Source organism: Vitis vinifera, chromosome 17 (assembly GCF_030704535.1).
Source record: "Vitis vinifera cultivar Pinot Noir 40024 chromosome 17, ASM3070453v1".
NCBI lineage: Eukaryota > Viridiplantae > Streptophyta > Magnoliopsida > Vitales > Vitaceae > Vitis > Vitis vinifera.
This window is the reverse complement of record NC_081821.1, coordinates 19,396,653-19,423,649: the sequence shown is the minus strand read 5'-3', so window position 1 is coordinate 19,423,649 and position 26,997 is coordinate 19,396,653. Positions and strand designations below refer to the sequence as shown.

Here is a 26,997-nt window from a genome sequence, read left to right as displayed (position 1 = left end):
AGGGGAGAAATCCTGGAAAATTTGAGCAATAGTCTTCCAAGGACATCTGTGTGACCATAATTTTTCTTCATTATTTTGATTATCTCAAGGAAATCAATGATAATTCATTATTTTGATTATCACTGATCTACTTGAGAGTTTGAATAAGTCCTTGTCGATATTGTTCCAGATCTGTAGCAACGGTTAATGAAACTTGACATTTTGAAGTTTATATTCTATTTTAATTTACCTTTATTTACGGCGAAAAGTTCTTGTCCCGTTTTTTCATAATATTGAGTAGGATTATTCTTTCTTGTATACAATTCATATCAACTCCTGAATTACTAGTACTATTATTTTTACTTTGAAGTCTTCAACTATTAATCTTACATTTGTATATCTTTGAAAATTTATTTTAGATATTGTATTTATAAATGCTTCTATCTGAGTTTCTTTATCTAGGATTATGATTCCTGGATCAAATGTTTCAGCAAAATTTACTTGTTTGTATTGTATTACATTTCTTATTTGTTCATTTTCTTGTTTTATTTGTTTGTTTTCTTGTTTTAGTTGATCTATTTCCTTTTTTATTTCTTATATTTCCTCTTTCAAATCTTCAATAGTTATGAGTTTTTTAATTTTTTTAAATCTATTAAATGTTTCATCATAGAGTATTGAGTTGGTCTAATTTCTTGAGTTTTATTTGTATTTTCCGTGAAAATTAAATTTGTTAAGTTTTGTAAATATTTTCTTTGTCTCTTCATCATCTATTTTGTCTATAACATCAAAAAAATATTTGTTTATCCACTTTTGAAGAAATCATGTTCGTTGTTTTGTTTTTATTTTGAATTTATTTATTTACGTTGGGTTGTTGTTTTCTGTTTTGTTTGTTTCTTTTTTTTCAATTTGTCAATTCACCTATCTCAACTTTCTCAATCTTTTCAACCTTTTGAATTATTTTGTCTATTGATGTTGATGTTTCTCCTACCACACTTGTATCCTTATCTTTTTGTTTTGTGTGTGTGTAGTAGATTCTTTTGGTACTTCATCATTTATTTCACATGTTTCAACTTTTTGACTTTTGTCACCACTTGTTTCACCCTTAATTATTTCACTTGATGCTTCTACTTTCTCCAATTTTAATACATTTTGTATTTCTTCCACAATAGTTCATAAATAAAAAAGGACATAAAACTGTTCATAAATCAAAAGATAAATTCTGCAAATGAAATTTAAAGCATAAAATGAACGCAAAAATTGAACATAGAAACACAGAAATTGAATCTGAAAATAGAACTTTATATTGAAAATTATACCTTGATACAGAGATGTTGAATCTTTGATTACAAGCTTGTTGAAAATAGAGAGTTTTGATTACAACGGAAAAGTTTTTGAAATGAGAGGGATTACAAAAAAAGCAAAGAGAATTTTTTGAAACACTCTTGCTAGCTCAGATTGTCTCTCGTTTGCCTCTGCCTTGTGATGAACTTGATGACTCTTACTATTTATAGAGAAATTTGATGAGCTTGAAACTTGTGGAAATCCACAGAATTGAAGCTTGTTGAAATTTACAAAATTATTGGAGTAGACAACTAGTTGCTTCTTGATTCAGAAGGACAGAGAAAATTTTTCCCATGTTAGAAAGCCTTCAGGTAAGCTTAAGAAGGAATAAATTCCTTTTACACCTTTTCTCCACGTTGTCTTCTTGTGAGAATAAATGAGAGTTACTTTTTTAAAATGAATTCTATTATTTGAATACTTAATTTTATTTTTTTTTACTGGATAAATACAAGAAGACAAGGGTATAAAGATTTGAAAGATACAATTGTATAAAAAGATTCTTCAAATCTTTTATCTCATCATTTCTAAGAGAGGTTTTTCAAATTCTCTTCTAGCTTGCTTTTTTTTTTTTTTTAATGTATTCTCTTTTGTGCATATCTACAAGATAAGAGAATTGAGTTTGGAAAAGGAAAGCGACTTCAGGGAAGTCATTTGTAGAGATGGTTTTTTGAATATTGTCTTCAGCAAGGAGTTTATGGTTAAAAGAACTATAAATCTCATAATCTAAATCTCTTGCAATCAATTTTTATCTACAACAATGGATTTGTTTTTTGAGATTGAATTTACAGGGCCAAGGGGTCTCTGTACCAAACAAATGATGTTTTCTTGAACGGGCTTTGAGGAAGATGATATGTTGAGTAGGGTAAACTCCTCCATCGTTTGACCACTCAAGAGGTTTGCTTTCAATGATGAGTTCAACTAATTTAAATCCTTAGATAAAGGAATTTTAATATATACTACTAGTTTTCTTCCAAATCCATTGGTTTACTTAGGATTGGAGAAAACTAATTGATGAATTACCCCATAATCCATGAGGAGAGCAAGGGTTAACTTTATTGGCTTATTGTTAAACCTGAAGACTATTGGGTGATAGCTATCTAGGTCAATGTTGACCTTGCAAATACCATAAGTGAAGGCACACTTACAATCTTGCCTTTCTAATAAAACTTTTCTACACAAGGGATTGAGCTTTGGACACTCATTTTTGGTGTTGCCATAATGAGAGTGTCAAATAAAACTCATTCCTTGAATAAGAATTCCAAAAGTGCTATAGTCAGCAAGAAATTGCATTTTGTGTTCTTGCTTTGCTTTGCTTCTCCTGCAGCTTGGGCCTTTAAACTTATCATATGTCTAAGGTCTTGAGGAAGATTTAAAAATATTTGTTGATAAAAAAAAAATCTTGCTTTTTAAAATTTTTGACTCTCTTTTGAAAGTTCTGGAAATTCATTTTAAAAATCATTTCGAAAGTGTTGAAGACTTTTTGAATGAGGATTTTTTAAAAATATAGCTTTTGACTCTTCTTCACAAATTTTTCTTTGTTTCTTGCAATTGAAAATTTCAAGATCTATATCCATTGGGGTGCAATGTCTATCAAAACTTGAAGCATTAAAAGATTTGTCTAAATTATCATTCATCTGTTTAAAACAAAAAGATAATGCATTTAAAACTTCTAAATTTTGAATATCACTTTGTGCATTACAGAGTTTGTCCAAAATGCATTTTTGTGATCTGTCTAAATTTTTCACATCTTTATGAATCCGAAATGACATTACTTTTAGCAAATACTGGAAAAGTAAATTTTCTAAAATTAATCCATTCTTGCTCCATCTGTAAGAAAAAAAAAATTAAATGTTAGTATAGTTTTTTACACATCTTATATTTATCTAGTATTAACAAAAAAAAAAAAAAAAAGCATAGATACATATGGATGTAAATTTGAAAAAAAAAAAAAAATCAAGTCTTCAAATAGTAGAATTCACTTTAAAAAAGTAACTCAATTATCTCAAGAAGACATGGAGAAAAGGTGTAAAAGGAATTTATTCCTTTTGAAGCTTACCTAAAGGCTTTCTGACCTGGGAAAAATTTTCACCGTCCTTCTGAATCAAGAAGTAGTCAATTGTCTACTCCAATAATTTTTTAAATTTCAACAAGCTTCAATTCCGTGGATTTCAACAAGTTCAAGCCTGTCAATTTCTCTATAAATAGAGTTATCAAGTTCATCACAAGGCAGAGGTGAACGAGAGACAATCAGAGCTAGCAAGAGTGTTTCAAAAAATTCTCTTTGCATTTTTGTAATCTCTCTCATTTCAAAAACCTTTCCTTTGTAATCAAACTCTTTATTGTCAACAAACTTGTAATCAAAGATTCAACATCTTTATATCAAGACATAATTTTCAATATAAAGTTCAATTTTCAGATTCAATTTTTGTGTTTCTATGTTCAATTTTTGCGTTCATATTATGTTTTAAATTTCATTTTCAGAATTTATCTTTTGATTTATAAACTGTTTTATATCCTTTTTATTTATGAACTGTTGTGGAAGAAATACAAAAAACATAAAAATTGGAAAAAGTAGAAACATCAAGTGAAATAATTAAAGGTGAAACAAGTAGTGAAAAAATTCAAAAAGTTGAAACATGTGAAATAAATGATGAAGTACCAAAAGAATCTACTACACACACATATAAAACAAAAAGATAAGGATATAAGTGTGGTAGGAGAAACATCAACATCAATAGACAAAATGATTCAAAAGGTTGAAAAGATTGAGAAAGATGAGATAGTTGAATTGAAAAAATTGAAAAAAAAAGAAACAAACAAAATAGAAAACAACAACTCAATAGAAATAAATAAATTCAAAATAAAAACAAAACAATGAACATGATTTCTTCAAAAGTGGATAAACAAATATTTTTTTGATGTTATAGGCAAAATAGATGATGAAGAGACAAAAAATATTTACAAAACTTAACAAATTTAATTTTCACGGAAAACACAAATAAAACTCAAGAAATTAGACCAACTCAATACTCTACGACGAAATATTTAATGGATTTAAAAAAATTCAAAAACTCATAACTATTGAAGATTTGAATGAGGAAATATAAGAAATGAAAAAGGAAATAGATCAACTAAAACAAGAAAACAAACAAATGAAACAAGAAACCGAACAAATAAGAAATTTAATACAATAAAATTTTGTTGAAACATCTGATCCAGGAATCATAATCCCAGATAAACAAACTCCAATAGAAGCATTGATAAATATAATATCTAAAATAAATTTTCAAAGATGGTATACAAATTTAAGATTAATAGTTGAAGACTTTGAAATAGAAATGGTAGCACTAGTAGATTTAGGAGCTGATATGAATTGTATACAAAAAGGAATAATCCCTACTCAATAATATGAAAAAATAGGACAAACTTTTGCCGCAAGTAAAGGTAAATTGGAAATAGAATATAAATTTCAAAATGTTCACATATGTTAAAATAAATGTTGTTTTAGAACTCAATTTATGTTTGTACAAAATATGACTGAACCTTTAACTTTAAGAATCCCTTTTATTACATTACTTTACCCTTTTCAAGTAAGTGATGAAGGTGTAACACTATATTTTTCCCTTTTATATATCCATTAACTAAAAAAGAGATACATCAAGTCTAAAGTGATTCAATAAACAAAAAGATAAATTTAATTCAAAGAAAGTAAGCTCACACAAGTTTTTTTTTAAAAGAAATTCAATATAAGAAAATAGAAGAACAACTTTTAGAAGATAAAGTCGAAAAGAGAAAAAAAAGAAATTCAAGATCTTTTTCAAAAAGAAATTTGTTCTAATCTTCCAAATGCTTTTTGGTCAAGAAAGAAACATGAAGTGAGTTTACCATATAGTCAAAATTTTGATGAGTCCAAAATACCCACTAAAGCTAGACCTATACAAATGAATGAAAAACTTCCAGAATATTGTAAACAAGAAATTGATTCATTATTAAAGAAGAAATTAATTTGATCTTTAAAATCTCTTTAGAGTTATGCCGCTTTTTATGTTCAAAATACTGTTGAGCTAAAGAGAGGTGCACGTAGATTAGTCATTAATTATAAGCCTATAAACAAAGTATTACAATGGATAAGATACCCTATTCCTAATATACAAGATTTACTCAAAAGGCTTCATAGTGCAGTAATTTATTCAAAATTTGATATGAAATCAGGATTTTTGCAACTACAAATTAAAGAACAAGATAGATATACAAAACTGCTTTTACAATCGCTTTTGATCATTATAAATGGAATGTTATGCCTCTTGGTCTTTAAAATGCCCTTTTTGAATTTCAAAATATTATTAATGATATTTTCAATCTTCATTTTCAATTCATTATTGGTATGCATTGACGATGTTTTAGTATTTTCTAACTCATTAGAGAAACATTTTGTGCATTTAAAACGTTTTTCAAGGTAATCAAAGCAAATGAAATGACATGTTTTGCACCAAAAATGAAATTGTTTCAAACAAAAATTAGATTTTTAGGTCATGAGATTAATCAATGAATGACAAAATTGATTCAAAGATCAATAGAATTTGCTGATAAGTTTCCTAATGAAATAAAAGACAAAAAACAATTGTAAAGATTTTTAGGTTGTTTAAATTATGTTTCTTATTATTTCAAAGATTTAAGAATCATTTGTGAACCTTTATACAAAAGACTTAGGAAAAATGCACCTGCATAGATCGAGTCTCATACTGAGTTAGTCAAAAAAATTAAACAAAGAGTCAAACATTTACCATGCATAAGCATCCCTTATCCTAATGCATTACTCATTGTAGAATCAGATGCCTCTAATATAGGTTATGGAGGCATATTAAAACAAGAATATAATAGTCAAGTACATATAGATAGGAATCATTCAAGAATTTGGTTGGGTGCTAAAATAAACTATTCAATTGTCAAAAAAGGAGTTTTATCAATAGTTTTATGCATTTCAAAGTAATTTGATAAACAAAAATTTTCTTTTAAAAATTTATTGCAAAGTTGCAAAAGATATCTTACAAAAGGATGTTAAAAAATTGGTTTCAAAACAAATTTTTGCAAGATGGCAAGCTTTACTTTCAAACTTTGATTTTGAAATTGAATTTATCAAAGGAGAGTTAAAAAATTGGTTTCAAAACAAATTTTTGCAAGATGGCAAACTTTACTTTCAAACTTTGATTTTGAAATTGAATTTATCAAAGGAGAGTTGAGTTCCTTTCTTGACTTCCTTACTCAGGAGTTTTTGCAAGGTAAGGATTCTCCACCCTAATGGGTACTCTTGTTAGGAACTAACTTCTTTCATCATCTAAGAAAACAAAAGTTTCTTACGTCATGACTTCAAATCTCTAAAATATCCATCCTTCTTTTCCTTTAGAAACCTCAAATTCCTTTCAAGTCCCGAGTTCAGACTTTCCTCTTCTTCAGCCTTCAAAAAGCTTTATTCAAGCTTCAAAATCAACTTACAAGAGCTTTCTTGTTCAAAGTCAATCCAGTCCTAGTACTATTTCAACACTTCCTTCTTCCTCTTTTTTTTTCCAAACAATCAATATTTCAAAAAACCCAAAACATTAGAAATTGCTTTCATTGAGCCTGAGTTCAATTTTGAAGAAATTCATAGAATGCTTCCTTATAACTTTCCTCAAGGAGTCAACTTCAATTCAAATGATCATTTGAAAACCTGTCAATTTTATGAGTTTATCTTGGTTGATACTAATTCAATCAAGATTACTCATAGTATTAATAGAAACAATCCTTAGAGAATTACATTCTCCAAATGTCAAATTCTTAAGAGTTATGACCATTGCTGATTGGAATAAAAAGCCCTTCACTTACAAAGTTTTTCGTTAACCTTTCCATCCCATGAGCTTCAACTATATAGACTATATGGATGTTTGGTACAATATGATTTATTTACATAGTTATCAGCATTCATGGTTTATGCAATTTTCAAGAGGTCGTAATGCCAAATTTCTTGCTTGGTTTAAAAAATAGTGGAATTTCTTTGGTCTACTTGAGACATTATTTCCTTTAGAGATTCAAGAAAAATTCAACTTCTACAAGAGTAAGACTTCAACTCAGTCTGTTACTCAACTGAGACTCCTGACTTTTTGCTCCGGATTAAGAATTGTATGGATTCTTAGTTGGAATTTTATCAAGAAACAAGAGCAACCACTTCCCTTCCCCCTTTCTCTCTCCAGAGAATTCAACATCAAATGGTGGGACAACTTTAATCAAGAGTTCGTGTGTCAACAAAAGATTTTACAAATAATTTCAAGACCAGGATCATCAAATTCAAAAAATTTAGCAAGTTCCTCGCAAGGGCCAACTCAAACAGAATTTCTAACTATGAAAAGCAAATGTCAAGTTTCATTAGCAGTTGCTACAAATCTAGAACAATATCAACAAGGACTTATTCAAACTCTCAAGTAGTTCAGTGATAATCATAATAGTGAAGAAAATAAAGACATAGCCTTTTCAGATGATTCATACGCAGACCTAGAATTAATCCTTTATGGTGGACCTATGGGTCAATCCATATAATTATTTTCATAATCCATGTAAACCTTGTATATATCCTATGGATAAAAAAAAACGTGAGACAAAAGTTACAAGATGTGAATAGTAGAAAGGTGATGTGAATAAGATAAAAAATCAAATCCTTCCAAGAATTGTTCAAGAACCCGGATAAGCTTCAAGATGTAAGAGTTGCAATAAGTTGTGTACTCCAATAAATTAGTGGATTTCAACAAGTTTCAATTCTGTAGACTTCAACAAGTTTCAAGTTCATCAAATTTCTCTATAAATAAAGTCATTAAGTTCATCATAAGGCAGAGATGAACAAGAGACAATTAGAGCTAGCATGAGTGTTTCAAAAAATTCTCTTAGATTTTTTGTAATCCCTCTCCTTTTAAAAACCTTTCCAGTGTTCAATTTCTCTGTTCATTTTATGCTTTAAATTTTGTTTGTAGAATTTATCTTTTGATTTATGAACTGTTTTATATCCTGAGTTGAAATAATATCAGAGCCAAGTTCTACTTAAGAACTGAGTGATATTACAACTTGGAACAGTCTGTAATCACTGGTTTAGTCCTAAGTTCAAATTAAATTTTTTGTGAACGGCTTGATCAACCTAGATAGCGGTGTTTGAAGGACAAAAGGAGTGTAAGTCCTGTGTTGATCTGCTTATGGTGATCCCTGTTCATAAGATTTTTTGAATTAATAAAGGGTAAGATTGTAATTAATTTTTGTGACAATGAGTAGTGTTATGAAGGAATTAAGCAGAGCTAGTTCATCCAGATCTCTTAGGATAGAAAGTTATGCATCTTATAATTATGCATTCAATTTAGACAGTGCATATAATCTAGCCAGTTACTCATGTAAGTTAGATGAATTTGCAAAATTAGATAGTTCTTCATCTATATTAGAAAATCCTAAAAATATTGAAGATTCATTAGCTGCATCATACAATCAACATGATAAAAATTTAGAGTCATCATCCCATCACATAAAGTTTAATAACTCAAAACTAGGCATAGAAATGACTCAAATTGAAAATCAATTGAATTTTTTTTCAAATTTGTCAAACTTCGTTCCAAAAATTCCTATTTTTGAAGAAGAATCTGAGTCAACACTTCCTGCTCATTTTGATAATCCTTCTTTAAACATAAATATTATTAGAAAACGAAACATTAAGAGAAAAACACATCCTTTTGTTCTTGATGTAGAATAGATTAAATTAGATTATTTTTCTCCTTATAATATTGCTAGAAGAAACTATTTTAAACAACTACCCCCTCAAGTAAGAAATGCTTTAAGAAAACAATAAGAAAAATATATGCAACAAATTAAAATGACAATCCCCCTTTCCCACTAGTTTTTCAAATTTAGGAAAACCCTTTAAAGAATTGCAACATTAATCACAAAAAGAAGCAATAGAAAATTCTCCACATAATAAACAAATTTTAAATCAACAAATTCTCATTGTCTCATTTGAGTAGCACATGGAAACATAAGCATTCATAATATCCTTAGTGGACATTCTTGAAAGTTTGTTATTGATTATGCAACTAAGGGTTTGACTTAGATGAATTATTTTTTTGCTTTTTATTATTGGTGACATTCCTTTTTCCTTTCTTTAATCCTCCCTTGTTTGCGTTTTTTTTTCTCTCTGAAGTTTCATATAAATTTTAGATTTATTAATAAATATAGTTATTTTAGTTTGACCAAGAACTGGTTCACTCTCATCTTTAGACTCTGACTTTTTCTTTAGAAGAAGCATTTAAGATTGATCCTTTAGATCTGTTTGATGAGGGAAGAGTCATCTTATAAGTTCATAGGGAAAGTATCAACTCATTGACTCCCAAGTTATCTATAGTTTTTTACTTTCTTTTATAGTAGTTACTTTAGGCCTCAATCTCTCAATAAAAGTTCTCAACTTTTTTCCTAACCACCTTAGAATAAAATATAAAAAAAAATCACCAAACTTAAAACATGAATTCATAATATCGCTTAGTTTAGTATAGAATTTAGAAAAAGTTTCATCATCATTTATTCTCTAGCAATTAACATTTAGAGCTTAGATAACTTCATTGTACAAGTGTGTTAATGTGTTACGACCAATATATCGCAGACCTACTTAGCATATTTACATGTCACTATCCGTCTCAATTCTTCATGATTTACATCATTTAAAATGCAATAAAGTACCTTGGCATTAGTTTCATTACCTTTGTTGTTAATCTTATCCCACTCTTACTCGGCTTAGTTTCACTAGTTGATCTTCCATCCTTATCCACAAAAGTAGGAGGTAACCATTCATATTCCATCGTGTTCCAAACAAGCTCTCGTTGTGCTTAGGCTTAGTTTCGCCAATTGATTTTTCATTCTTGTCCATGGATACGAGAGGTAACCATCCATATTCAATTGTGTTCTGTAATTCAACAAAGGTATTTGGAGAAATTACTGTATGTTTATTAGAGGAATAATACACATATATATACAATTGAGAGTCCTAAATTAGGAAGGTATTATCCCTAAGAATCAGCCTATAAGAAAGGAAACAACTTAATTATGGTAAGTACAGATATATACAGCTAACACTCCCCCTCAAGCTGGAGCATAGATGTTGATCATGCCCAGCTTGTTACAAAAGTACTCAACTCGAGTTCCATTTAGAGCTTTTGTAAAAATATCCCCAAGTTGCTCTCCAGTCTTCACATAGCTAGTAGAGACTAGATTTTCCTCAATCTTTTCACGAATGAAGTGACAATCGACCTCAATGTGTTTGGTTCTTTCATGATAGACTGGGTTCGCAACAATAAGAAGAGCGACTTGATTGTCACACCAAAGCTTCGCTGGCATTGTGCACTTCATTCCCACTTCACATAAGAGTTGATGTATCCATATGATTTCACAAGTAGCTTGTGCCATGGCCCTATACTCAAATTCTGCACTCGAATGGGATACAACACTTCGCTTCTTACTTTTGCAAGCCACTAGATTCCCACCAAAGAACACACAATAACCTGTAGTGGATCTTCTATCAAACTTAGAACCTGTCTAATCCGCATCAGAAAAACACTCAATGTGAGTGTGTCCCTGACTACTGTATAGTATGCCTAGACTAGGAGCCCTCTTCAGATAGCACAAAATCTGCTCTAAAGCTGCCCAATGCTTTACTGTAGGCGTAGATGTGAACTGACTAACAACACTTACTGCATATGCAATATCTGGTCGCATCACGGTGAGATAATTCAGCTTCCCAATCACCTTCCAATACCTCTCAGGATTGTAGAAGGGATCTCCATCATTTGGCATAAGCTGTACATTAGGAACCATCGAGGTAATACATGGCTTTGCTTTTATCTTACCAGTCTCTTCAAGCAGATCAAGCACATACTTCCTCTGTGATAAGAACATCCCTTTCTTGCTCCTTGATACTTCTATTCCCAAGAAATACTTCAGTTCACCCAAGTCCTTTGTATGAAACATGGAATGCATGAATGCCTTAAGATCAGAGATTCCTGCATGATCATTTCCTGTAATAACTATATCATCAACATAAACCACAAGAAGTATGATACTAGCAGCCGATTTCTTGTAGACAATGGAATGATCTTTCTTGCTCTTGTTCATGCCAAATGCTTGAGTCTCCTTATTGAATTTTCCAAACCAAGCATGAGGACTCTGTTTCAATCCATAGAGAGCTTTTTCAGACAACAAACCTTCCCATACCCCCCCTGAGCAACAAACCCAGGAGGTTGCTCCATATAGACTTCTTCTAGATCACCATGAATAAAAGCATTCTTGATGTCTAACTGATGTATCATCCACTGATGGGAAGCAGCAATAGAAATAAATAGTTGAACTAAATTCAGTTTGGCAACTGGAGAGAAAGTATCAGAATAGTCTACTCCATATGTCTGAGCATATCCTCTAGCTACAAGCCTAGCTTTCAGTCTTGCTACAGAGCCATCAGGATTAACTTTTACCACAAAGACCCACTTGGAGCCAACAACTTTCTTTCCTTGAGGCAAATCAACAAGTTTCCATGTATGATTGTCTTCCAATGCACGGATTTCTTCAAGCATTGCATTCTTCCAACCAGGATGATTCAGGGCCTTTGTAACAGTTTAAGGTGCTGAAATAGAATCTATAGAGGCTAAAAAAACACTTGAGGAAGATGATAGGGGATCATAAGACAAAAAGTTAGCAATGGAATAGGTAGATTTGCATTGTCGTTTACCTTTTCTAAGGCTAATGGGAAGGTCGAGATCACTGGAAGGATCAGATGACGAAGGAGCTGGTGCAGGACATGTATCTATTGTCACTGGGTGACGAGAGTACACCTGTACAATTGGTGGTTTGACTGGAGTAGGAGGAACATCAACAACAGTACCCAAATGAGCAAGAGATGCATTAGAATCAACCATACTTGATTGCCCAACAATTGGTCTTGAATTAACCACTTGATACACAAGCCATTCTTCATCCTCCTCCTCACTTGCAGAACTTGTGGGAGAAGAGAAAAATGATGTGTCTTCTGAAAACACAACATCCGTTGATACTAGATACTTATTGAGATCAATCGAAAAACATCTATAGCCCTTTTGCAGTCTTGAGTACCCTAAGAAAACACACTTTAACGCCCTAGGATCAAGTTTAGTAACAGAAAGCCTTGTATCTCTAACATAGCATGTACATCCAAAAATTCTTGGTTCAATTGGAAAGAGTGATTTCTGTGGATGTATTACTTTGTACAGAATATCACCTTTAAGCACTACAACGGGCATACGGTTGATCAGAAAACAAGCCATGGAAACTGCATCAGCCCAAAATTGTTTTGGAACCTGCATCTGAAACATGAGTGCATGAGCCGTCTCAAGTAAATGCCTGTTTTTTCTTTCAGCAACCCCATTTTGAGAAGGAGTATCAACACAAGATGTTTGATGAAGAATCCCATTGTGACTCATGTAGTTCTGAAATGAGTTAGACACATTCTTTTCCATTATCACTCCTTAATATTTTCACAAACACATCATATTGGGTTTTAATCTCAGTAGATAATGCACAAAAATGTGAAAATACTTCTAAACGATTCTTCATAAAATAAATCCAAGTCATTCAAGAAAAATCATCCATAAAGGTAACAAAATATCGAAACCCAGTTTTAGAAGTAACAGAACAAGGACCCCAAACATCAGAATGTACTAACTCAAACCAAGACTCAACCCGTTTATTAATCCTTGGGCCTAAAGAACTACGATGATGCTTCGCAAAATGACACGACTCACAATCTAATGAAGGTAAATTATCAAATTGAGGACATAATTTCTTCAACACCGGTAGAGAAGGATGTCCTAACCGACAATGAGCTTCAACAGGAGAGGCAGTACTGACACACGCAACTGGTCGAGGTACCCACTCATCAAGAATATAGAGCCCATCAGATACATGTCCTTTACCAAATGTCCGTTTCATCATAAGATCCTGAAACACACAATGATTAGGGAAAAATGAGACACTACAATTCAGATTTTTAGTAAGTTTACTGACAGAGATTAAGTTAAAGGCCAAATTTGGTAAGTTTAACACAGAAGATAAAGTAATAGAAGATGTTGGTTTCACAGTCCTAGACCCTTTAATCTCATAAGTAGAACCATCAGCAACAGTAACAGGTGGAGCAGAATGTGTTCTGAAGGTAGAGAAAGTTTTATGATTACTTGTCATATGATCTGTGACACCTGAATCAATTATCCATTTGTTTGAGGAGGAGACAAGACATGTTTTACCTGACTCTGCCAGAGCACTAACAGGAGTAGATGCTTTCAGTGCTTCTTGATACTGTGAATATTTAGCAAACTCTTTTGCTATCATTGTGACGATCTTGTCTAAGGAGTCTAAAGATGTAGCAGTATCAGATGTAGCAACATTGGTAGTTTGATTTCTCCGATTTCGATTCCGCAATTTCTTGCAGTTCTTCTTGGTAAGGCCAGCCTCATGGCAGTAAAAACACACAATGGTACTTGAATCATTGCCACGATTTTCAAATGCCCTGTTTCTGCCCCTGTTATTCACCCTCCTTGCATTCTCTGCATTTCCTCCTTTTGCAGCAAGAACATTGGTGTGCTGAGAAGACGGGACATTCTCAGTTCGTAGAACTCTACTGAACACTTCCTGAAAGGGAACCAATGTCAGAACCACAAAGAATATGAGATTTTGCAGTCTCAAACTCAGATGGGAGACCGGATAAGAAACTCATAACAACCATTTGTTCCCTTTGAGCCTGTTGTACTCTAACATCCGGACTAAAAGGCATAAGTGCATTCAATTCCTCATATACCTTCTTGAAGTCCATAAAGTATGTAGTGAGGGATTTAACTCCCTTCTGAGGACAATGGAAGACATTCCATACATCATACATCCGAGATACATTTCCTTTTCCAGAGTAAAGAAAATCTAGATAATCCATTAGTTCTTTATCAAATTCACAATGACTTAGCAGACCAACAATATCACTATTAATAGAGTTTTTAATCTGCAGAAATAACCGTATATCAACTTGCATCCAAAGTTTTCTAGTGTTATCATTAGGAGGTTCCTTAGTCAAGTGGTCATCTTTAGCAACACTTCTCAGATAAAATTTGATCGTCTTGCTCCATTCAATATAATTAGACCCATTTAATTTGTGTTCAGTTATTTTTGACACAACAGACACTATATCAGCAACAAGATTCTTATTCTCTTCCATGGCAATAAAATTTAATCTCCAAAGTAATTTTACCCCCAGATAAGAGCAGCCCAGACCAGAAATTGCAATTCACCACAGCAAGAAGAAAGAAAGAGACAAGTGCCTCTTGTAGACCAAACAAAAATAGTAACAAAAATACTTGAAATCCCAATAACAGAATCTCACAACTGCAGGGGTGGGGTGCTCTTTGTTTTTTTTTGTCAAGGGTTTGATGGTTGAATTTGTACCTTGTGAGGGCGAAGAGAGGCAAGGTTTAGGCTCCAGTGGTTTATGGGAAAATAGGCTTTCTTTGAAGCCAATCAATAGTCCGATGGGAGGTAGCGACGAAGGTGATGATGGGAAAGGTAGAAGAGCAGTATCTGTAGCGTCTGTGGATTACAACGAAGAATTCAAGGGCCGAAGAGATAGCATCGTCGAACGACTTTATACGCCTGTGGTTTCGTGATGCCTGAACTGCGATCACGATCGTATTCATAAGCCAAATGGTGATTGGTCTATGAAGGAAAAGATGGATTAGTTGCAAGACGAGTCTTGGATTGAGACGCCAAAGTCAGTGGAGAGGGATAGAGATGGATCAATCGATGAAGAGCAATACTTGTGGCAAGATTGGAATGCAAGATCAGCAGCAAAGGGTTGGGTTGTTCAAAAGCTTTCAAGGGTCGGATGAGAGCTCGCCTTGATGATCAGGGTGACAGAGATTCCAACAAGAATAAGACTTGGAACCTCAAGAACGAGATCACCGCACCACACACTGGTTGGAAAACGGGATTGCGACGCCAATGGAATTGGTCGAAGGTCAAAAGAAGCTGCCACGCTCCTCCACGTGCCGACGCGTGCCGACGCGTGAGTTGACACGTCCTACTTCTCAGGGCACGTGAGTTTCACGCATTCAGCTTCCAGTTGCCGGACTTTGGGTACCGGCCGATCCTGATACCGCACTTTCCTCTCCGAAGGCAGTGACACTACCAGGTCACTCTCAAGGCATGTGAGACTCACGTGTTCAGCTTCCAGTCGCAGGAGGCACTGATACCATGTAATTCAACAAAGGTATTTGGAGAAATTACTGTATGTTTATTAGAGGAATAATACACATATATATACAATTAAGAGTCCTAAATTAGGAAGGTATTATCCTTAAGAATCAGCCTACAAGAAAGGAAACAACTTAATTATGGTAAGTATAGATAGATACAGCTAACATGTTCCAAACACTCTTTCCTTGCATTATTAGGAAAAATGCCATTCTGACCTAACCCGCTAGTGAAGGTAGTTTATTCCCATAAAAAAGTATAGGATAATTGATGGAAGATCTAACTCAAATAGAGGATAATTGATGAAGGATCTAACTCTTTGTAATTTTATAATTCAAGAATCAAATAGTAGGAATCGCAATTTTTTTTTTTTTTTTAATTTAACCAATTTTTAAGTTATATTCAAAATTTCTAAATTATCAATTAAATAAATAAGAGATAATAGAAAAACAGTTGGCACAAAGTAACATCGGATATACATGAAAAAATCACTTACAAAGTCTCCTAGAACTTTACAAGTGTTATAATATACTAAATATAAAAAGAAGGTATATAATTTTACCTAATTTGAACACACCTACTCCCATGGTTCTTATATTGATCAACATCTGCACTTGTCTTTCACTTGCATGATTTGACTCCTTATGTTCCTTAATAGATTACTTGAATCCCATGCTTAGGCTAGTGGTTCGATGCACTATGCCATTCTATCGAAAGGACTTCTAAGAAAAGTTTTTGCAAGCTCTTCAGAGTTAGGAGTGCTAGGGTAAAACAATGGCTATGAGATTACGTGCATACCGTCATAGTCTAAAGATTTGGTTTTTATGTTAAAACCCTAATTGGTTGTTTGGAGAAGGTTTTCTCAAAGCTAATTTACCAAAAAATCTGATAAAAACCTTAAAATCATTTAAAAAAAATTATTTAGAGGGTTCAAACTGCTCGCAAGGGGGCGTTTCAAGAGGATGTTTGAACCTCCGTCAGCAGGACGTTTGAGCCTCCCTCAGGAGTGAATGCCCCTAACAGAATGTTTGAATGTCTACCCCTTTTTGCTTCATTTTTCCACATGTTCATGATTTTTTTTCTCTGATTTTCCATAGCCATTGAACTTGCCACAATACTTCCAATACAGACATACCTCAAATGAATTCAACTCTCGAGCAGCTTGAAATTGACTACAACTGTTGATACTATTCTCTTTGCAAAAAAAAAGAAGAAAAAAAAGTAGAGAGGATAGAAGGAAAAACTGCTAGAAAAACTATTGAGAATAACCATTGGCATTTAGGAATTAAAATTATTGTGTTAAATAGGAAACAAGAATTGTGTTACTGAAAAAAAAAAAAAACAAAAATGGAGGATGAGCTATTTTTAAAGAAAAAAGAATGAGAAATCACAAACCAAAGGCAAAAAGAGTTTGAAATTTAATAAGTTCAGAAACCCTATTTGTTACCTAGTTGGAACAAAGAGGCTTCATGCTTCATGCTCTGCCAATACATCCGTTACTTGGTTGTTTACTTGGGGCATCAGTGCTGCAAGCATCCCATCTGTATTAAGATATCAAAGATTTTGCAAATCCAAGGACCCTATTTACAAGCACTCTTCTTCCATAAGATATGAGATTGGGTGCATCCCCTTCCACAAGAAGGCATTAATCCCTAAAATCTTCACCATGGACAAACAGTCCCACGGGCTAGATTCTTTGACATAGGAGTGGAAAATTCAAATTCTTGGACTACTGAAATTTCTTTCAATATCTTTTGGAAATTTAGGCCCCCCTTTTTTTTGTTAACATTAGCTTTACTTTAGAAGTAATACCATAGAGTTTATTAAAAATGTTGGTTGAGTTCAATAAGATCAAAGAGCTTTGATAGAAGCAGGAGCAGGCCCATGGAGATTTCTGACATTCCTAACCATGTAAAGGAGTTATTGGAAGAAGGTTTATTATTATATTCCGTTTGTGTAGTGGAGGCCAGAAAATGACTTATCTAGTTGTGTATGTGCAAGTGCCTGTGAAAGTGTATGTTATAATGTTCTAGATTTACTTATTGCTTGGAAGTGTATTTTATAACATTCTTGATCAACTTATTCTTTAACATATAATTGCTTGTATAACATTGCATGGAATATGCATCTTCAACTTAGTTTTGTATAATATTTCGTGGAATAGTTATCTGTAGCACTGCATTGATATATTATCATATACTGATAGTAGCAAGAACAAGCTCATCATAAATAATTTCCTTCAATTGACTGCAGATCATGATTTTGCTGGTCCTACCCATGTCCTTGGGATCATCTGGCGCAAATTATGCAAAGAATCTTTTGCGCACAGCAGTTCTTGTTCAGTACATTCCCAGGTTGTACAGGTTTCTCCCTTTCCTCGCTGGCCAGTCTTCAAGTGGTTTCATATTTGAGTCAGCATGGACGAATTTTGTTATAAATCTTCTCACTTTTGTGTTGTCTGGTCATGTCGTGGGATCATGCTGGTACCTCTTTGGTTTACAGGTGGGTGGAGGTCATTATTACATAGAAAGCTTTTTATTGAGCTTTTCTTTCTTTTCCTCTGTTTTCCATTTCTTTCTGTTTCTGGAAGTTCCTCTAGATTATATCATACTTGTTATGTTATGCATCTCTACAAATGTTTAGTTGTTGAACACTACCTCTTCAACAAGAGTTATTACCTTCTATAAAGGAGGGAATGCAAGCATAATTCATTACTTAACAAACAATTTATGTGAGTTAATCTAAACAAAGTATGACTATGTTTTCCCACAACTCTTGTCTGGGAACATCCCTATCCCATATTGTTGCCAAAGTTGATTCAGTAATTTAGGAGGTGCATTTTGACCATTAAAAATGTTTCACTTTTTTTATTACATTGTATGATTTTAAAAGAGTAAATTTAACTAAATATGTAGCGAAAAGATAGATCTCCAAGCAAACACTACCAGATATAATAGGGTAGATGGAGGTTCGTCCAGACTATTAGTGAATTCATGAACTTTTTAGGTTTGAGTTCATGAATTTTGATTGCTGTGTTGCTTGAAAAACCAGAAATTGCTAAGCTAGAAAGGTGCATATCTCTTACCACCATTTTGCAAACCTAGTTTTGTGGTTTGATTCATATCCTTTTTATGGAAAGGCAACAATAATTGTTGTGTGTGTGTGTGTGTGTGCATAGTAATATACTTTTCTCTTATGATATGAAGAAATTTTCTTATAGAAAAATTGAAATCAGCATCACAAAAGCTTCCTATCAAAGGCACCTTATGTTTAACTGAGAATTTCACTTTGATTAATACGAAAAGCATAAATATTGTCAAGAGTTTTCCAAAAGCTAAGTTAAAAGTTTAAAACTAGCCCTCTTCATCCTAAAGGGGAAGTCAAGATTTCAAGAGGTCTTAAAGAACAAACAAAAATGGTAGCAGAAAAGTTGTTGACTCCAAAACTTCCTCATACAAAGGGAAGTATGTGGCTCTATTGTGATCAATGATTAACTGAATCTCCCAAGAAACTCTCCTATCTACATACACACACAGATGCCTGCATTCAAGGATCTTTCATTAAAATGAAATCCATGCTCTTGAGACTGATGCATTCATCTAATTTTTGTCTTCAAATCCACTACTTGGGCCATGGTATAGCCTGAAGGCGTGGAAACAAGAATTTAAAAGAATTTTTCTGGAATATTCTGCAATTTCCTAAAATTTTTAAAATTACCTAAATTATTAGATTGGTGCTAAATTTCTAAGCATATAAGATTTTTGCAGCCCTTGAATCAATACAATATCCAACCAAAAAGAACCAAGTTTCTCTTGTTTGTTTATGTCATTCTTCTTTTACCCTCCTCTTTCTTTTCCCTTTGAGCTAATTTTTTTGAATCCTATATCAGCTTGGTATAGAGCCAGTACAATCTAGGATTCAATGTGATAAGACGAGAGGACCCTTAAAGTAGTTGAACTTGACAATTGATGTCTTGAGGTTTTGACGCTTCCATGTAATCCTAACTTCTCCATTTTATCTACTAGGGCTTTTTGATGTTGATTTGTGACTTATTTAAGGGTTTTTAACTCATTTAGTGTGTCAAGCCCCAAGACCCACCCCAAAGGTGTGACGGTGCTTTCACATTTCAAGCCTAAAGGCTCAAAGTGGAAATGACACAAATATTCATCTTGTAATTGGAGGTTACCAATTACCAAATTCTTGTTTAGAGTAGTAGAATAAAATTCTATAATCTTCAAATCTCAACTTTAAAATTAACACATTAACTAAAGTGTTATTGTCCAGACAACTTCAAACTTAACAATTCAACTAGTCATTAAATTCTAACTTTTAAACAATGCTAAAAAAAAAAAAAAAAAAAGTTTAAACCAAAAGTGCTAATAATACCAAAATCTCATCCTAACTGTCACTTTTCGCCCGAATTGAGTGTACCGAAAAAACTATCGACGAAAATGAATGAACTCAAAGCCCAATAAGGAATATTAATACATTTTCATGGATCAAACATTTTTAATTATAAATGCAAATATGAGATATAACGCATAAACCTTTTCATAAAAACTTTTAGGTTCAACATGTTAATACATTAAAAAAATTTCAACCAAACATTTTGATATTTATTGTGATGACTCGGCCCTTGCAGGCACCATCCCCGCAAGACAATGCCTCTTTAGTCTAAAGACTGAGATGAAGATACTATCCTACGAAGGGAAATTAATTTGTGATCAAAAAACTGTGTTAAGAGTAATACAAAGAAACCTATTAAAGGAACTTTATAATCATTACTCTTCCGAGATACAAAGTTTTTAGTACATAAAAGTTGGCCTTAAGGGACCAAAAACTTGTACATACCTAAGGAAATGGCTACATGCCAATGATCTATTCAAAGAGAAGTAAAAAGAAAAGGACAACAATGGCTATATGCCTTGTTGTTTGTCCTTTGGAACTTGCTTGGTATATGATTCTACTAGGTTCTCATTTGAAAAATTTTGGGAACTTCAAAGTGAGTATAACTTAGTGAATGATCATATAATGCACTTTTTAGGATAATCGGTCCAAAATAGAAAAAAATGTTTCATCATGCATGTAACACTCAACATAGATAATATATAGTATATCAATCAAGTAAGTGTACAACATCGGACAACCCGATGTATTATCAATCAAACACATGCATAATCCACGAGAATAGTGCTACTCTAACTCTCGACACATCCCAATATCATGCAATATAACTGCTACAATGCCCCTTCTTCCATCGGCATATATCACATATGCATCCGTAAGCGACATATGTCTCACATATCATTATGCCTTATAGACACAATGCCCTTACATCTCTTGGCATGTTTCTCATACAAACTGCTCCAGTGCCCCTTCATCTCTTGACACAAAAGATCACTAGGTCAATTGGCTATAGTGTACCCCTCCATCTCTATGACACGATATAGGTCTAGGGTATATTATAATCACATCCAAAGCAATTAATGTAAAGTACCATAATGATAATACCAATGATTTTCAATGAATAGTATGTACTAGGTAAGCTCCTAAGAAAGACTGGAGTGGTCACAATGGTCCCACTTAAAACCCAGCCTCCTTAAACAGAGCTTCCCTAAACTGTACCCATCCCTTCATGATCATTGAATCATCTTAACTATTTATATGCATGTATATCAAGGATCCAAGGAACATATATTTAATATAAACATAACATTTTACCAACACATTTTCAAAGCATATCTCATGATATTAAAAAATTAATGAATACATATAACATTTTAAACATGAGATATATAATTCTAAAACTATGTAAAATCATGTATTATAAGATCATTCACCTTTTAGACTGAAACTGTTGCACTATATCCGTTATGACGACTCAAATATCCAATCTCTAGAATAGCACCACCATAGGAGGCTTTCCATTACCTCTTTCCTTTTCTTTCTTAGTTGGTGAACACCCTATTTATAGAGACCTAAGGTAAGTAAACACATAGGTGACTCATTACTAGGTGTCAATCAAAGGGAAGGGATTAGTGTCTCCCTTATTGCATGGAAATGATATGTGGCACATGCTTAATCTTTGCAATTGCTTGGCAAGTGCAGCAGCTTACCGGAGACAACATGTAGCACATGCTTAATCCTTATAGCTGCTTGGTAGGTGCAATAGCTTGTTGGAGATGACACATGGCATGTACTTAATCCTCATAACTGCTTAGTAGGTCCAGCAACTTGGTGGAGACGACATGTGGCATGTGCTTAATCCTTGCAGCTACTTGGCAGGTGCAGTAGCTTGCTAAGTCACCATGCCATACTAGGTGTCAAGCAATGAAGGTGGCTTAGTGTCCTCTAGGTTGCATGCATTTCGACACCTCATGCTTGTTTGCATTCATTGCAACACCTCATGCTTGGTTGCATGCATGGATACCTCATGCTTGGTTGCATGCCTTGGACACCTCGTGCTTGGTTGCATACTTGGACACCTCATGCTTGATTGCATGCTTTTGACACCTTATACTTGGTTGCATTCTCTTCGAAACCTCGTGCTTGGTTGCATCCTTATTGACACTTAATGGTTGGTTGCGTGCCTTCCAACACCCCATCCTTAGTTGGCATGCATACGTTAAGCTTGGTAAGGGATAGACAAGAGAGTGATGCTTTTGCTTGCTTAGTAAGAAGGTGGTTAAAAGGAAACTTCAAAAGTATTAATATTGAAAACTAGGGATGTTACATTTATGTCAAAACAATTTCATATCAAATTCAAATCAAATGCATTTAAAACATTTTTACTCTGATTATCATATAACAAATGGTGCCCAGTTAGGTGGGACTTTACAAATGGATGGTTAGCCTCAAATTTGTTCCTTTTAAGGTGGACCGAAGCAAACACTATTAGTACTAGTAACTTCTAATCAAACCCTTAGAGGGTAGGGTCTAAATCAATTACATTCCCTACCATGAAATATAAAGGTCAACTGTTATATCCCGTTGACTAGGGCAAAAGAAATCATAGTCAAATATTTTGTTTCATTTATTCAAACTTATAAAACATAATATCTTCAATTTTTTTTTTTTTGTTATAAACAAAATGAAAAAAATGTCCTAACATATGTTCCATACAAAATATGTTTTATCCATGCAAATAAACAAAAATAACATTTTACACATTTCAAAATAACATATAAAAAGAAAATTATTTTCTTTTACAAAATCAAATTAATTTCCCTTACCTCAAATAAGCACTCAAACCTTAAAGAACCTAACATAACAAAAAAAATAGTTATTACCATTTATCTAAAAAAAATTTAAGTTTTATAATCTTAAAAAAAAAATTCTATGTTAATATTGTTATCCCTTATATTATATTCAACTTCCTAAATAATAATAATAATTTAAATTAGTGAATTTCCAAATTTTTGTAAAACTCATTTTTCTTCCAAATCTTATTCTAACCATTTATTTCTTTTATATACTTCAACTTAATTAAAACTTTTACTAAAAACAATTATTATTATTATTTCCAATATCATACTATAACCTATTGTTACCTAACAGTTACCCCATAACCTACTGTTACCCAACAATTATCCCATAACTTACTGTTACCCAACAATTATCCTCAATTGCTTTTAAAACAACTCCACAAACTCCGCCACTGCTACCTATTCTCTCTTGCATTAGTCCAAATTTTATTTGTTTTCGTTTTTTTTTTCTCACAAAAATCAACATCCAAAGCATTTTTTTCCTGCAATATCTTGTTGCAAGCAACTTTTGTAATATTTTTAATTTAATATTTTTTTTCCTACTATGGAGGCATGTACAACCACAAAACCTTTTTATTTTTTGTTTTCAACTTTCAAATCTTTCAACCTCCATACTCACAAGTTTAATTTATTTATTTATTTATTATTATTATTTTCCACATCCAAAACTATAGTTTATTTTCTTCTATATTTTTTTTTCTAGATCTATTAATTCAAATATTCGAAAATTTTTCAAGCTTTATTAGTAACTCTACTTATGTTTATAAATTTTCAATCTTTTTAATCTAAAAATTAATTAAACAAGCCCTAATCTAGATTGAGATTTTCCAAAGAATTTTTAATGTATTCCAAAATATCTAACAGATCTAAAGTAGGGGTTAAAATCTTACATGGAAAATTGATCTTCAAACTCTAAGCTCCCAAATCTTCAACTCCACATTGTCCTATGTTCTCTGATCTTTACATAATGTCAACTGTAGAAGTGGATTTTTATCTTTTTGATTTGTTTCAGCAACCTGGAGAGTCTTTGGCCACTGTGATTAGGGTTGACTAACTCATGGTTGTAATATCAGCTATAGCTTTTTCCAGGGCCCACAACATGATGTGGAGGGTTTGCTTTGCCTTTTCCCTTGCTTTGAAGGTTGCTAGAAGACCTTCAATATAGGGTTTACCTCACTTCAAGTGCAAAAAGACCCAATTGTCCTCTAGTGTTTGGCAAGGCCACAATAACTAAGAGTAAATAATCTAAGTCATCTTATGAAATCATTTTAGCACCTCATTTTTGTTGCTTGAGAAGTTAATGGCAACACTGTTGCCATTAGACCATGTAACAAGAAATGCCAAAAAGATTTCCAGTTCTTTGCCAAGCTCACCTGATGCTTCTATTGCTATATTCTTTACCTTCTTCAATCCTCATGTTCCAATCATTGTCTTACTTTCGTTCTTACATCTAAACCTATGCTCATATCACCTCTTCATTTCCTTCTTCTATTTTCACATCTTTACAACTCTATGGATTTTCTCCTTTCATCTAAGCAATCCTTCACAAATTTCAATTTTATCTTGGTTTCCTTCTTCCATCCAAATCTTAGCTTTCTTGATTCATGTTTAAAAGGTTTTCTTGAAGACCAGATCAAACCTAGGGAAGACAAATTGTTCTGCATAGAGGTTGTTGGTGAAGATGAAGAGATAAGATCATGAGAAGTGGTGAGAGGAGTGGCATTGGAAATTAGAGATGGATCCTGTTCGGTTTTTGTTGATCAGTTTTAAAAGAGATTTATCAACATCATTAGGGGAAACAACTTGTTGTTTTCATTTCGTGTGGGAAACCTCACATCTGGATTTTTTTTTTTAATAGATCAAGAGTATTTATCTAAGTGGACACTTAAAAAAATTGGTGTCAACCATTACTTAGGGCTAGTTGTATATAGAATATTCTCTTGGAGAGCATGACATACAGTGTGTGCCCAAATCTTATAAGTTTAAGCTTTTAGGAAAATTGATATATTAGAGCCTCGTTTGGCAGAAGGTCAAGTGTTTTAACCTCACCACCACATGTTTATTTCCCTAATTTATTAAGCCCATCATGTAAGCTCAAAAATGGAAACTACATGTAAAGGAGGGTGTTTGAGAGCATGATATATATTGTGGGACCAAATCTTGCAAGCTTAAACTTTTAGGAAAATTGATTTTTGTACATCTTCGCTACCTTCAGTGGTGAAGAACATAAAATCTGCAACGAGATGCTTTATTGCTTACTTTTTCTTTTCCTTGGCTAAGTCTTGCTTAGTTTTGTTCTTTGAAGCCTTTGTTCCAGTATAGAATGGAAAAAAAAAAAAAAAATAGGGATTTGTAACCTTCTTAAGTTTGTTGGTTTAAAAATAAGCTTACAGTTGTTTTAGGGTGTGGGATACAACAATTTAAGGGGAAGTAGCTTATACTTGTTCCCATCATAAAGCTTGAGAACTGGCTTACTGTTTACTTGTTCCATCCAGTTTAAATTAATAATGCAAGGAAATGCCTCTCATTTCAAGTCACTAAAAATGCATAGAAAAATTGGTTTCCCTTAATCAAGATATGAGGTTCAATTTTAGTTATTGTTCGTTTCCAACTTCCTGCTGACACAACATAGATCTAAAAGTCTGCACCATGTATTCATTCTAAAATGTACAACAAGTGACACAAGCACCTTGAGTAGCCTCGTTATTAGTGATCTCATTCCATGTGGAGGTTCTAACAAAACCATCACGTGCATTCCATCCCCATGTTGCTCCTACAACCATATTTTTTGGATTTCCCTACAGTAGGACATGGTGGAAACTTGGTGTGGGTGCCCATTGCTTGAGTGAATAGTCAAGCTCCGTAAATGCCGGTTTGTAGTCTCACCGTCTTAGGATGGAAGAAGTCACCTTGTAAAGTGGATGAAAGAAAGGTCACCTGCAACATGCTAAGGTGGGAGACTGGGAGGAGGCTTCAACTCAACAAGTTGCCTTAGGTTAGCAACCACAGCCTAATGCAAGCTAAGCTCTAGGTTGAGGTACACCTCAAGCTCAATTCAACATCATTTTCAAAACTTGGATTAAGCTTGACTTGAATTGGTGTTGCTTAGGCTATCCTTGGGTTACAAATGTTAGATTTAGGTTTGATCATGTTGAGGTTGTATGTTGGATTGGTTTCAACATGTTTTTCTTTAAGAATTTTAAAATATAATATAAATAGTAATAATACTAATTATTAAATGAAAAATAAATTATAAAATCAGAAAATATTTTTCAAAACAAAACCAACCTGAATACAAATTTAGTTTCCTAAGTCCATTTGAAGGTCAGATTAGGTTTCAGCTGTACCAGGCTAACTTCACCAAGTTGCACCCTAGATAGGTGGTCAATCTCCAGTTTGCTAAGCTTGGAGATCAATTCCTATCTTCACTTGATGGCTTTACTTGCCTTTCCTCACCCCATTGAGGGGGTATTTTGAATTACTAGTACTACCTTCTAACCTCTGTAAGGGATGGAGAGTTGGCTTTCATGAGGATATCTCTATTGCATCCAGAGCATCTCCTACACTTCCCTTAAAAGTGCCTCACAATATAAAAAGCACATGCTTTACGCTTGCTTAAGGAGTAGGGCTTAAAGAGGTTGATATCACTTGTAGTTTTGTAGTGAGCTTGGCCTATCCTTCCATTGACCATATGGATGATTTGATAGTCTTAGGTGATTTGACATTCGTTTTTAGGTGATAAGACTTCGAAGCCTGCATAGATAGGAAGAGCTTGAGAATAGCCAAATCCTTTTTGACAGGATTAAGAGGAAGAGGGAAACCACCATCATCCTGAATCACATATTGCTAACATTGGATTTTCCACTTAGGTCAGTTAGTTACTTGTGTGGTGCTATAGCAGCCTAACTAGCTCTCATTGTGATAACTCTTATAAGTAAATTCGTCACACTTAAAAAGATATTTTGATCAATTTAAAACTCACTCAGAAGATTAATTGCAAAATTCTCTAAGACTTGATTGATCATTTAGGCAACTGCTTCATACTTGCCATCTCTTTTCCATCTTTGAGTTTGCTTTGCTTTGTCCTCAAACTTAGACACCT

The 26,997-nt window shown here is 33.2% G+C and overlaps 1 protein-coding gene across 5 annotated transcripts in view; it reads left to right on the top strand.

Annotated features, from left to right (window-relative positions):
* The window catches only part of LOC100257953 (probable cyclic nucleotide-gated ion channel 20, chloroplastic), a 173,716-nt gene that overhangs the window by 82,554 nt on the left and 64,165 nt on the right, over window positions 1-26,997 (top strand). For all 5 annotated transcript variants that reach the window (XM_059734164.1, XM_059734165.1, XM_010665639.3 and 2 more), the window contains one exon: window positions 17,884-18,132. In XM_059734164.1, the coding sequence (XP_059590147.1) occupies window positions 17,884-18,132 (249 nt within the window). The remainder of the gene's footprint in view (window positions 1-17,883; window positions 18,133-26,997) is intronic.